Raw genomic sequence first — 13,758 nt, 5'->3', positions numbered from 1 at the left:
TGGGTACGAATCAACGGGTAGCCGAGTCGTTTAGTAATGGGTGTGACATTTGAGTTCTAAGAGATGAGATAGAGAGAGAGACTAGAACTTTTAATGACATGGAACTTTTATAGCCGTTTAAAAATGTGCATGAGAATACAAAGGAACTACTAACATGTGTCAAGGGAACCCAGTTCCCTCATTTAGTTTTGTAAATGTTGAGCCTCATCCTTTTACCAAGATGCAATGTCATTAGCTACTTTTTTGCTCTGTAGTTTCCATGAGTGTCTACCTGTAACGGTATAGAGACGAGTTAGAACTTGCCAAAAAATACGTTTTAGCTGTTTATACCTGTTCATTCTTTCATAACAAATCATTGAGGGACCTGGTGCTTAGTTCAATTTTATCAACACCAATGCCAATCGATTCTTTTCAAAGTGCTCTTTACTTAGTGCTTTGGTGAAGATATCTGCTACTTGGTCTTCTGTTTGCATAACTTCATGCAGATAAGACCCTTTTCAACATTGTCTTTGAGAAAATGATGTTGCACATCAATATGCTTTGTTCTCTTATGCTGAACCGGGTTCTTTGCCATGTTGAGAGCACTGGTATTATCACATAGTAATGGCACGCAATCAGAAAACACACCAAAGTCCTCCAGGTGCTGCTTGATCCATAGTAGTTGAGCGCAGCAAGAGGCAGTTGCCACATATTCAGCTTCTGCAGTTGAAAGAGCCACAAAGTTTTGTTTCTTGGTACCCCATGAAATCAGACACGATCCTAGAAAATGTGCCATGTCAGATGTGCTCTTTCTATCCACCTGATAACCAGCATAATCGGCATTAGCATACCCAATTAAATCGAAATTGTCACCTGAAGGATAGTAGAGAACCAGGTCCTGTGTTCCTTTGAGATACCTTAGAATTTTCTTGGCAGTCTTCAGATGAGATTCCTTTGGACTAGATTGAAATCTAGCACATAATCCCACACTGAATACGATATCAGGTCTAATAGCTGTGAGATACAAAATTGAACCAATGATACCTCTATACATGGTTTCGTTCATAGGAGAACCAGGTTCATCCGTGTCCAAACGAGTGGCAGTGGCAATAGGAGTATCAATGATCTTTGAAATTTCCATCTCAAATCTCTTTAGGAGCTCTTTAATGTACTTATGCTGACTTATTATTGTGCCCTTAGGAGTTTGCTTAACTTGCAGCCCCAAGAAAAAAATTCAATTCCCCCATCATACTCATTTCAACCTCACTTCCGTTGAGCTTTGCAAACTCTGCACACAGGGAATCATTTGTTGCACTAAAAATAATATCGTCAACATAAACTTGCACAATGAGCAGGTTCCTTCCCCGTTTCTTCAGAAATAAGGTGTTGTCAATTTTTCCTCTTGTAAAGCTATTTTCAAGAAGAAACTTGGACAACCTTTCATACCATGCATGAGGGGCCTGCTTCAGTTCATATAATGCCTTGTCAAGTTTGAATACATGCTCAGGATGCTTATGACATTCAAAACCAGGTGGTTGTTTGACGAAGACTTCTTCCTTTAGATATCTATTCAGAAATGCACTTTTGACATCCATTTGGAACAATTTGAATTCCATATGAGATGCAAAGTCAATGAGGATTTTGATGGCTTCCATTCGAGCAACTGGGGTAAAAGTTTCATCATAGTCGATCCCTTCTTCTTAATTGTAGCCTTGAACTACTAACCTTGCCTTGTTCCTTGTTGTGTTCCCAAACTCATCAAGTTTGTTTTTGAACACCCACCTAGTTCCTATAACAGTTCTGTCTGAGGGTCGAGGAACCAGGTGCCATACGTTGTTCTTCTCAAATTGATAGAGTTCATCTTGCATAGCAGTGATCCAGTCAGCATCTTTCAATACTTCCTTAATATTTTTGGGCTCAATTTGAGAGAGGAAGGCTGAGAAGGCAAGTGAGTTTCTTGACTTTTATCTGGTTTGAATCCCTGAGTCAAGAGGAGTGATTACATTTTGAAGAGGGTGTGAAATTTTGTGTTTCCAGTTAGACACCTGAATCTCATTGCGAGAGGATCCAGGTTCCTCTGAATGAGATCCATTGTTGACATAAGTGCCACTTCTCAACTCAGCATCAAGAGTTCCTTGCACGGCATCAATAACTCTGTTCTCTGCTTCAGTTGTTGTGATTGAGGGAACATGTTCCTCTGTATCAGTTGGAGACTCAGCTGCACCATCTTCATTTGATTCTTTGACCTGACTCATCATGTCAGCCTTTCCATTTGCCATATCAATGACTTCACCAGGAACCTTTGACTGCTCTCCGTCTTGATCAAACTTATCATGTGGATCTTTCCCACATAGGTGGTGTGATTCATCAAAGATTACATATATGCTTTCCTTAATACTGTAACACCCCGAAAAATTTCGAAGTACTTAAGTGTAAAGTCCGGTAAAATTTGCAAAATAAAATAATGTTTCGTGGTGCCGAATTGGGTTTACGTGTTTGAGGATTTTATAAGCGAGCCGCGGCTCGAACTTTTTAGGTTGAACAATGCACCGAAAAGTAAAGAAATTTTTTTGGCGAAAAGGTGCATTTCTGCGGTCCATTATGCGATCGGAGAATCACTATGCAGACCGCATAATGGCCGCAAATTAAGGCAGTTAATTGGATCAGTTGGAAGCAATTATGCGGTCAACTATGCGACCACATAACTGTTACGCGGTGCACTATGCGATCGCAGAACAGTTATGCGGACCGCATAGTGACCGTAGACTCAGGCAGATTTTTGGTCATTTTGGACACCAATTATGCGACCGATATGCGGTTCACATAATCATTATGCGGTCGCATATGCGACCGCAGAACTTATTCCGGAGCTTTATTTTTGGGTTTTTAAAATCCGACCCTACTTCGTTAAATACACTCTTTGGGCTATTTTTGAGATATAATCTGATATTTTAGAATGAGAGAGAGTGCCCTAGAGTGAGAAGGTGTTCTTCAATTATTGCTCAAATTTTGGAAGATTAAGAAGGGAAACTCACTAGGTCTTCACCCTAGAGGTAAGATTGTACACCCTAACCCTCAATTTTGGAATTATCTGAAAATGGGTAATTAACAAGATAATTTTTGGGCATGAGAGTTATTTATTTTATATGCATGTGTTATCAAAGGGTGTAGGAAGATTGTTGAGCTAAGAATGGTAAAGATTGGGTTGTAGGATGATGGAATCCTCCATAAAAGGACCTTGAAATCTTAATGCACACCTAGTGTTTGATAAAATGCTCAAATGAGCTAGAACCATAATCATCTTCCTAATTTTGATTCAATTTGTTATATTTGTACAATAGATTGAACCAAAATATTTTAGAGTTTAAGAAAGCTCAATTGAGATATGTTGGCTAAACTCTTCTCTTAGAATTGGATCCCACGATATTCATGTGAATTATGTAAGTCTCGAGTGGTTCATTATAAAATTAGCTATTCCGAGTAAGATTGGGTTGAAAGATATATATTCAACAAGTAACCCAAATGCTTTATTCATGTTATGTTATCAATTAAGGATGTGTTAAAATATGGGATGTGCATTAAAAATGTTCGATTTTAAGATAAATTCAAACGAAGGCTATTATGCCAAAGTTTGTGAAGAATCTCTATGTGCCTTAGACTCTAAATTGCTCACATGTGTACTACACACCTTGATTTGAATTGTGTTTGTTGTTGTTGATGATGATGATAATTGAAATTGAAAAGGTGAGCATGAAATATTAAATATGGCCAACGTGCCAAGAATGATCTTATAATTATGGCCATTAGTGCCAATGAAATGAAAAGATGTGAAAGTAATATGAAATGCGATGATTGATATAAAAAGGTTGATGTCTCGAATAAGACAGCCTAATCTGTCGGGTCGTGATCGGACACTATGCCACACACATGGTGGCGATTGTGCTGAAAATTGTAATTGAAATTATGATTGTGGTCGATGTCCCTAATGGATAGCCTAGCCGATCGGGTCATGATCGGACTCCGTGTTAAAGATGGTGGTATTGATATTGAGAGTAATTGTGGTTGATGTCTCTAATGAGATAGCCTAGCTGATCGAGTCGTGATCGGACTCCGTGCTGAGAGTACGGTGGTACTTGTTTTATGAATAATGGTATTGTGGACAATGGTAAATCGATACTAAAAATCTCCCAAAGTGAGATATAGAAATTAATTTGAACATTGTCTTGATCCTAAATTGAGGTTTGATGTTGATTAAGGCTTTCATTGATATTCTGATAATCTTGTTTGTATTATTTGTCATTCTATTGAGAGGGTGTTTAGTTATACATACTAGTGTTATTCGACAGTACTAACGTCCCGTTTTTTTCCGGGGGCGCTGGATATTTAAATGGATGTAGGTGGTTCCACAACAGGAGATATTGATCAGTGATAGCAGTACACCTTCTTCCCAGCTGACTTGGTGAGCCCCACTTCATCCCGGGGTCATGTATCTTTTGTACTTTGTGTATTCAGTTTGAGGTATAACCGGGGCCTTATTGCCGGCATTATCATTGTACTCTTCTTTATCTATAGAGGCTCCGTAGACATAGTGTGGGTTGTGTATTAGTGCTGGGAAAGACAAACTATGTTATGTTGTGGTTGTATTATTTGTCCATTTGAGACTTTAAAAAATGATGAAACTATTGGAAATGAATTGGTATTGTAGACATGAACACATTTTCGCCTAATTAATGAAAATATGTATTATCTTCATTCATGGATGAGTTTGGGTAGAATGAAATCTAACAGGCTTGCTCGGTCGGGTTCACTCGGTTGAGCGCCGGTCGCGCTCCACGGTTTTGGGGCGTGACAAACACATTGAGTTCTTTTGTTGTAGACCTTGTAGGCATTGCTTTGTGATGAATAGCCAAGAAAGATACCTTCATCACTTTTGGCATCAAATTTTCCCGATGCTTCCTTCCCATTATTGAGAACGAAACATTTGCAACCAAATGTCCTCAAATGTGTTAGCTTGGGTTTTCTCCCATTCAGCAGTTCATACGGGGTTTTGTTTAAGAGGGACCTGATCATGCACTTGTTCACCAAGTAGCATGCAGTATTAACTACCTCTGCCCAGAAATATTTTGCAACACCACTATCAATCAACATTGTCCTTTCCATGTCTTCAAGAGTCCTATTTTTCCTCTCCACAATACCATTTTGTTGGGGTGTTCTTGGAGCTGAAAAATTATGACTTATACCATTTTCAACACAGAATTCGTCGAATTTTGCGTTGTCAAACTCTATGCCGTGATCAGATCTTATACTCACAACATTATGGCTCATTTTCAGTTGGATCTTTTTCACAAAAGCAGCAAACACTGGAAAAGTTTCATCCTTGGTTCTAAGGAACAAAGTCCAGGTGAATATGGAGTAGTCATCCATTATGACGAAAATGTACTTCTTTCCTCCTCTACTTAGCACCCTTATAGGTCCACACAGATCCATATAGAGGAGATCAAGTGGCCTTGAGGTGCTTACTTCCTTTCTTGGCTTGAAGGAGGACCTAACTTGCTTTCCTTTTACAAATGCATCACACACTTTGTGATCTTTGAAACTTGACTTAGGCAGCCCACGAACCAGGTCCTTCTTGACCAATTTGTTTAGCAACGTAAAACTTCTATGTCCCAATATTTTGTGCCACAGTTCAGCATTGTCATCAATAACACTCAAGCATGTAAGATTCCCATTGTTCAAAGATTCAAAATTAGCAATATACATATTCTTGAATCTTTTTGCCAATAGAATCACTTCACCAGTTACAAGATTTGTAACTGTGCAAGTTTTTGATAAGGATTCCACTTTGTTTCCTTTGTCGCAGATTTGAGAGACACTCAGTAGGCTGTATTTCAAACCATTCACATAGTACATATTTTCAATTGAATGAGTGAGTGTCTTCCCAACTCTTCCTACTCCCAGAATGTATCCCTTTTTGCCATTGCCGAAGGATACACTCCCTCCTTGCACGACTTTGAGTGAAAGGAAATCATTAGTGCTTCCAGTCATATGCTTAGAGTAGCTACTATCCATATACCATCTTTGGTTGCTTCCTTTCACTGCTCCCTGTACGAGGAAATCAAGGATTAGACTTAGGAACCCAAACAAGTTTGGGTCCCTTGTAATGAGGAAAAGGGTGAATCAAACTTATTCTTGTCCAAGCAGGCATCACACGTTTTTTATTTGAGGGACCAGGTTCTATATAAGTAGTTACTTTTTTAGCAAAAACTTTATTTTTCTGTTGGGACTAAAATCTAGCTTTACAGGTTTCTTTAAAATGCACAGTGTTACCACAATGAGTGCAAAGCCAGTTATCAGGGACAATAACGTACTTGCTATGAGGATTTTAAGGAGTTATTTCCTTTTAGAACCCGATTCCCTGCATGTTCCCCCCATTGTTCTTATACATAGCGGTGATTGCATCAGAGGACCAGGTCCACTTAAGAGATTTTCTAGGTCATTCTTAACTTTGCCTAGATCTTCCTGAAGTTGTCTGTTTCTCTCAAGTTCATCACACATACTAGATTTCACATATTTGAGTTCATTTTCAAGCCTAATGTGTGCCTCACTTGCAACTTCCTTTCCCTTTTGGATGTTCCCAGAATTGTTTTCCCTTTTTAGTTCCTCTATTGTTTCTTTTCAATCCATAACAACTACCAACAGGTCATCTCTCTCATTTTTTACGTTTTTAATTTTTTTAGTCAGAACATCCGTTTCTTTCTTTACAACCTCGATGGTTTCTTTTAGGTCAACCACTACGACTACCGGATCATCTATCTCATGTTCTACCTCTCCTAATTCCACAATTAATGCATTTTTATCATTTATAAGACTATGATAAGTATCAAATAAAACATTTGCCAAAGATATAAGCTTCTTTTGAGAGTAATACTTCAAATTTCTTTGAACGTCTAGAAAGTTTACCTCATCATCATCATCATTATCATCTTCATCATCGTCAGATTTTGCCATCAGGGCAAAGATAGAGTCATATTCAACTGCTTCACTTTCAACTGCCATCATGGAGGTATCACCTTGTTCATCATCTTCTCTAGATTTATTGGAAGAATCTCCCCATGCAGCAAGAGCTTGTTTCACAACATTGTGAGCGACTTCTTTTCTCTTGAATCTTTTGTCAGGAACCGAGTTCCTCTTGACTGCTTTATCTGTATTGTGCTTGTAATAGTCTTGCTTGAGGAGAGGACATTCTTTGATAAAGTGTCCTGGCTTACCACATTTATGACACAAGTCATAACCTCTTGGCTTGCTGAAGCTGCCCCCTTTTTTGGAATGCCTCAATTCCTACGAACCATTTTCTAAAATCGCTTCGTCAAGTAGGCCATGTCAGCATCCTCACCACTTGAATCATTATTGTCTGCCTTGAGGACCAGGTTCTTCTCCTTTTTGGGATCTCTTCTTTCATGGTCCTTCTTCTTCTTCATTTCGTAGGTCTTCAGATTTCCAATGAGTTCATCAATGGTCAACTTTGCAAATCCTTTGCCTCAGTGATAACATTTACTTTGCTTTCCCAAGAATTAGGTAATACACTGAGTATTTTCTTGACAAGTTTGTTCCTTGGAATAATCTCCCTTAGAGAGTGGAGCTCGTTGATGATATAGGTGAATCCAGTGTTCATGTTTCGAATGGATTCATCATCCTTCATCCTTCATCCTTTATCCTTCATCTTGAAGAGTTCATACTCAGTAGTGAGCATGTCGATCTTCGACTGCTTGATTTGAGTTGTTCCTTCGTGTGCCATTTGGAGAGCTTCCCAGATCTTCTTGGGTGATTAACATGCAGAGATCATGTTGTATTCGTCTGGTCTAATACCACAGACGGGGATCTTTTTTGCTCGGAAGTTCTTCTGCTTTGCGATCAGTATCGTTGTACTCCTTCCTTGTCTTGGGAACTGTCACTGCTGGTTCACCAATGGTCTTCATAGGGATGAAAAGTCCATCGCAGATAATATCCCATAACTCTGAATCTTCAGCCATGATAAAATCATGCATCCTTGTCTTACACCATCCATAGTACTGTCCATTGAATCTTGGTGGTCTGTAGGTTGATTGACCTTCTTCAATGTTTGGTGGAGCAACCATTTGGATCCTTTCTAGGTGTTAGCCTGATAGAAAGAACCTGCTCTGATACCAATTGATAGAAACTTAGGGTCCACCAAACTGTATAGAGAACCTAGTTCTCTATCAGTTTTCACAGAATACACACAATAAGAGATAAGTAAATGACACAACAGAGTTTAACGTGGAAAACTCCCAGCTCATGGGATTAAAAATCATAACCTATACTCGTAGGATTTTAACTTCACTAACCGAGCAACTTTTAGATTACAACCTATTATAACCTAGGAATTAAAATCTTAATCCATCACTCACTTGTAATAACTCTATTACAAGCCTCTTTGTAATAACTCTATTACAAAGCTCACAACTCGACTAACTGTTACGACCCGGCCGGTCGTTTTGAATATTATAACCTTGTTGCCCCATTTACTGCTCAATTTATGTCTTGCAATTGATTTATGACTTATCGGGTCAGTTGGTTTGGGTCCGGAAGGAACTCAGAGTGAAATGAGACACTTAGTCTCATAATTGAAAATTTAAGTTAGAAAAGTGGACCGGATATGGACCTATGTGTAAACGACCTCGTATTAGAATTTTGATGATTCCAATAGCTCTGTATGGTGATTTTGGGCTTAGGAGCGTGTCCGGAATATTATTTGGAAGTCCGTAGAGGAATTTGGCTTGAAATGTCGAAAGTTTAATTTTTGAGAAGTTTGATTGGGGGGTTGACTTTTTGATATCGGGGTCGGAATCCAATTCTGAATATTGGAATACCTCTGTTATATCATTTATGACTTGTGTACAAAATTTTAGGTCAATCGAACGTGATTTGATAGGTTCCGGAGTCGTTTGTAGAAATTATAAATTTCAAAGTTCATTAGGCTTGAATTGGGGTGTAATTCATGATTTTAGCGTTGTTTGAGGTCATTTGAGGGTTCGACTAAGTCCGTATGATATTTTAGAACTTGTTGGTATATTTGGTCGAGGTCCCGAGGGGCTCGGGTGAGTTTTGGATGGTTAACGGATCAAACATTTGGACTTGAATAGTTGTTGGAATTTTCTGATATCTGTTAATGTTTTCCTTCTACGCGATCGCGTGAATGCGTTTGCGATCGCATAGGCTTATTTGGTCAGTGGGGTTTTTGTTCTACGCGATCGTGTGAGGATATCTATGATCGCGTAAGGTTAATGTGAGGCAGTGGCATTTTGTGCTTCGCGATCGCGTGAAGCGGGATGCGATCGCATAGCTCTGGAATTGTTTGACTCGCGAACGCGTGACGAAGGTCGCGTTCGCGTAGAGTAAGTGGAGCGGAGTAGAAGTCACGCGTTTTGTGCTTCGCGATCGCGTGGACTAGTCCGCGATCACGTATGTCTGTGATGTTGTGCATCGAGATCGTGTGGGAAAGTCCGCGATCGCGTAGAGGAAAATCTGGGCAATGGAAAATTGTTCTTCGTGATCGCGTGGGAATGTTCGCGATCGCGTAGAGCAAATGTCTAGGCAGAGAGTTTAAGTTCTGAAAATTTGGAGCTCGGATTTGAGGCGATTTTGGGTGATTTTCAGAGAAAATAACGGGGTAAGTGTTCTTAACTCAATATTGGTTAAATTACCCGAATTCATGGTTATTTTTATCATTTAATTGGTGAATTGAGTTGGGAAAATTTGAAAACCCTCTTGGTTTAAATTGAAGATTTGAGGGTCGAGTTGGGGTCGGATTTTGGTAAAATTAGTATGGTTAGACTCGTGGTTGAATGGGCTTCCGGATTTTGTAACTTTTGTCGAGTTTTGATATGTGGGCCCCACGAGCTATTTTTGAGCTAATTTTCGGATTTTTATGAAAAATTATTATTTTCTTATGGAATTAATTCCAATGAATTTTATTGACTGAAAAGAATGATTTATGACCAGATTCGAGGTATTTGGAGACCAATTCACGAGGAAAGGACATTGCAGAATAAGAATTTCAGGGCTTGATGTAAGTAACAGTTTTAAATCTTGTCCTGAGGATATGAAACCCCGAATTTTGGTATCATGCGATTATTTTGGAGGTGACGCACATGCTAGGTGACGGGCGTGTGGGCGTGCACCGAGGGGATTGTGACTTGGTCCGTCCCGGAAAACTGTAAAGTTGAATAATTTGTTGTTGGTTATATGCTCTCTATGTGCTGATAAAATTTGAGTGTAAATCATGTTAGAAATCATGCTTAGGCTATGTGATAGTACTGTTGTGACCCACAAAGGTCGCGTACTTATTGAATTGCCTGCTAAATACTATATGTACTCAGTCTTAATTTTTACTTGCATATTTTATCTCAGTCTCTGTTATTATTATTAATAAATTATATCATTGTTGTTTGGGATGATTTCATGATTATTGAGAGCCCGAGAGACTGGAGAGATTTATGACTGAGTGAGGCCGATGGCCTGATTGTGAGATATTGATACTATAGTACGTGATTTGTCCGTGCAGCACGTGAGTTGGCCGTGCAGATCCTTATATTATACTATAGCACGTGAGTTGGCCGTGCAGCACGTGAGTTAGCCGTGCGGATCTAAATATTTATATTATGGCACATGAGTTATCCGTGCAGATTATAGCGCTTGGGTTGTACGAGCCCCTCCGGAGTCTGTACACCCCCAGTGAGTACGGGTACCCATTGAGTGAGTGATGAGGGCTGGGAGCCGAGGGAGTGATGAGGGCTGGGAGCCCAGTGAATGATTGTTGTTCTGAGAGGTTGTACTTGAATTTTATTTATTGTTGCATTTAGTTGCTATCTGTCATTATTGTGAAATTTCTAAAAGATTGTTGATATATAAATTATATGAACATGAACTGTATAAAAATTGATTTGATATTAAACTGCCAGATTTAATAGCATGTCTATTCTTTGTTGGGATTACTGAAAATGAACCATAATTGTGTAGCTCGTTACTATCTTCAGTTCCTTATTTATTATTATTACTTGCTGAGTTAGTTGTACTCATACTACACCCTGCACTTCGTGTGCAGATCCAGGTGTTCCCGGACATAGCGGGTGTTGATCCTTTCGCGCAGTTGATTTTCAGGAGATTTTGAGGTAGCTGCCGTGTTCTGCAGACCTTGTCTCTCCTTCTCTATCTCTTTGTTTACTGTATTTGGTCTCAGACTATTATAGTATGAGTATTTTTCAGACTTGTATTCATATTAGATGCTCATGTACTCAGTGACACCAGGTTTTGGGAAGTGTTTGTATTGTATTTATATATTATATTTTCAATCTTGAGAGAAATTATGGTTTGTTGAGATTTTCGGTTTACCTAGTATTGAGATAGGCGCCATCACGACGGGTGAGATTTTGGGTCGTGACACTAACTCTAGCCAAGACTCAAACACAAAATTTATGGTTTTACAAATGGTTTCCTACACAATGTTTCTAGTTAAGATAAGTAGGAATTACAAGTAAATCACTCTAACAAAGGTGCAACACAACTAAGGACATATAATAATACAATGCTGGAAACTGGTCCTTCGTTATGTTGTTCTTTGTTCTTGAAGCCCGGACGTAACTTGCAAGATGTCAACAGACTGGAGAGGAAACTTGATTAATTCTCGGATGTGCAAGTGTATGTTTTCTTCATTGGTTCATGTTAATAATATCAAAGTTATGTCACTTGGATGATGCAAGCAAATATCCGGTACAAGGCACTCCCCATAAAGTGACTGATGCACTGTTCATACTGTTGCGTGTGTGCAGAGGAACAGTTGCAGCGACTTTACAGTTGTGAGAAGTTGACTGGTACAGTCAATAAGGGAACTAGTGTTCATATGTTCCCTCTATCGTCTCTTTGACTCTAGTTGTTGGAACTTGTGCCTGATTTGAGATTTGTTGTGCTTTGGCACCTTGAGGATGTGTAACAAGTTTCCGATCTGGTTCTTATTATAAAGTTTGTTAGATCATCAAAATATGAAAAGGCAAACATAACTTATCACTACTAAATTGAGGAATTGAAGGGGATAAAAAAAGTTTTTCATTTTCAAATATATGTAGAAACCATCTAGTCCGATTCCTATCCACGCAACTGCATTCAATGCCCTACCAGCTGTCGTCTATTTTCAAAAAAAACTTTTTAAATGAATTTTAGAAAAGAATAAAAGAAACAAGATTACAGATTTACAGATACGAGTGACTCCTACACAATCGTAGGACTATTCTCTTCAAGTAATAACAAGATCAAATAAATCAGTACAATGTCATGCACTCAAGATCCTAAGAAGTTACTTTGATTTGAACAGTCCGATACAAGCACCCCTCATTCCTCAAAGGTAATTAAAAATAAATTAACCTTGATAAAAATATAAGTAACTGTTGTGATGGTAAAATACCAAATTATGTTAAAGAGTGTTTTACCCCCTTCAGTAGGATTCAAGTTCAGATGGTAGAAAAATAGACTTGTTACTTATAAATGCAAGCACAATTAATAATAATATCATTACAGCTGGAACTACAGAAAACATGGTCAAAAGTGAATTACAAGCTGAATCAATTTACGAATTGAGCGAGTTTCTCTTACTAATGGTGATTTTCGCGTCTTTCGTTTAGCTAAATGCGAGTAAAAACAAACACGCAAGCGTCAATAACACTAAAATTAAAGTGATATATTGAAGATCCCTCGAACTATTTGTTATGTATCTAATAATCTAAGTTAGTCGTATAAAAACACTACTTTAAAGTTTGAAAAAAATAAAAAAATGTGTACTCCTCATGACAAATAAAATTAATTTTTTGAATTTTTTAAAATTGTATATTAATATTATTAGTATAATTATGTCAAATATTTTAAAATATTTCAGAGTAAGAAATACGTTGTAATTATAGATTGGATTGATATATTATACTTTTGTTTAGAACTCAAGTCAACGTGAAAGTCACATAAATTATACTGGGTGGATATCTTTAAAACCACCAGTTATATTTTGATCTCACTAAGAAAATCTTAGCTTTCTTAGCCTTATGTCAAATTTTCTTCTTCTCCCTCTTCCTCTTTCTTATGCATTTTCTCCTTGTCCTGCTTCATCATTCTGCATCTTCTTTTTCTCCTTTCTTCTTCTTTTTCTTCTTCCAATAAATTATGAGCACACAACTAAAAATAAAAAATAATAAAATATCTGGCGTTGAAAAAAAGCATGTTGAAATAGACAAAGTAGATCTATTGATTTTTAAAGGTTTAAGTTGAATCTAACCATTAAAATTTGTTGAAATTGATATTTAAAAGGTTTATCAAATTTGAATTCATTTGATGTTGATTAAGATCAATTTTGAAGCAAAACATGATGGTGAAATTTCTGCATAACAATTATGGCAATGGTCTAAATGTGTAGCCTATTACGATGATTTGCTAGGATTTTTGCAAATCAATTATGAAGATGCTTAGAATTTGTGACCAATTATGACCATTGCTAGGCTATTTGCAAATCAATTATGGTGATAGGCTATCAATGCTTATAATTACCCCACTTTGGCAACCTTTTCACCCCAAGCTTTAAATGCTTATAACTAGGATGGGTTTGTGCAAATCCGAAATTCAAATCGAAATTCTAATTTTTTGGATTTTTGGTTTGAATTTTCGAATTACGGAATGGATTTCAGATTTAGTTTTATATTTATTTGAATTTCGGATTGGATATTT

The 13,758-nt window shown here is 37.8% G+C and overlaps 1 protein-coding gene across 1 annotated transcript; it reads right to left on the bottom strand.

Moving 5' to 3' along the window:
- Positions 1-451: 451 nt before the first annotated feature.
- On the bottom strand, positions 452-1,120 carry LOC117279803 (secreted RxLR effector protein 161-like). Its single transcript, XM_033659407.1, has one exon. The coding sequence runs from the start codon at positions 1,118-1,120 to the stop codon at positions 452-454; it is 669 nt and encodes a 222-aa protein (XP_033515298.1).
- Positions 1,121-13,758: the final 12,638 nt, after the last annotated feature.

The sequence above is a fragment of the Nicotiana tomentosiformis genome, chromosome 4, assembly GCF_000390325.3.
Source record: "Nicotiana tomentosiformis chromosome 4, ASM39032v3, whole genome shotgun sequence".
Classification (NCBI taxonomy): domain Eukaryota; kingdom Viridiplantae; phylum Streptophyta; class Magnoliopsida; order Solanales; family Solanaceae; genus Nicotiana; species Nicotiana tomentosiformis.
Note: the sequence above shows the minus strand (reverse complement) of the source record. Positions and strands in the feature narration are given on the sequence as shown.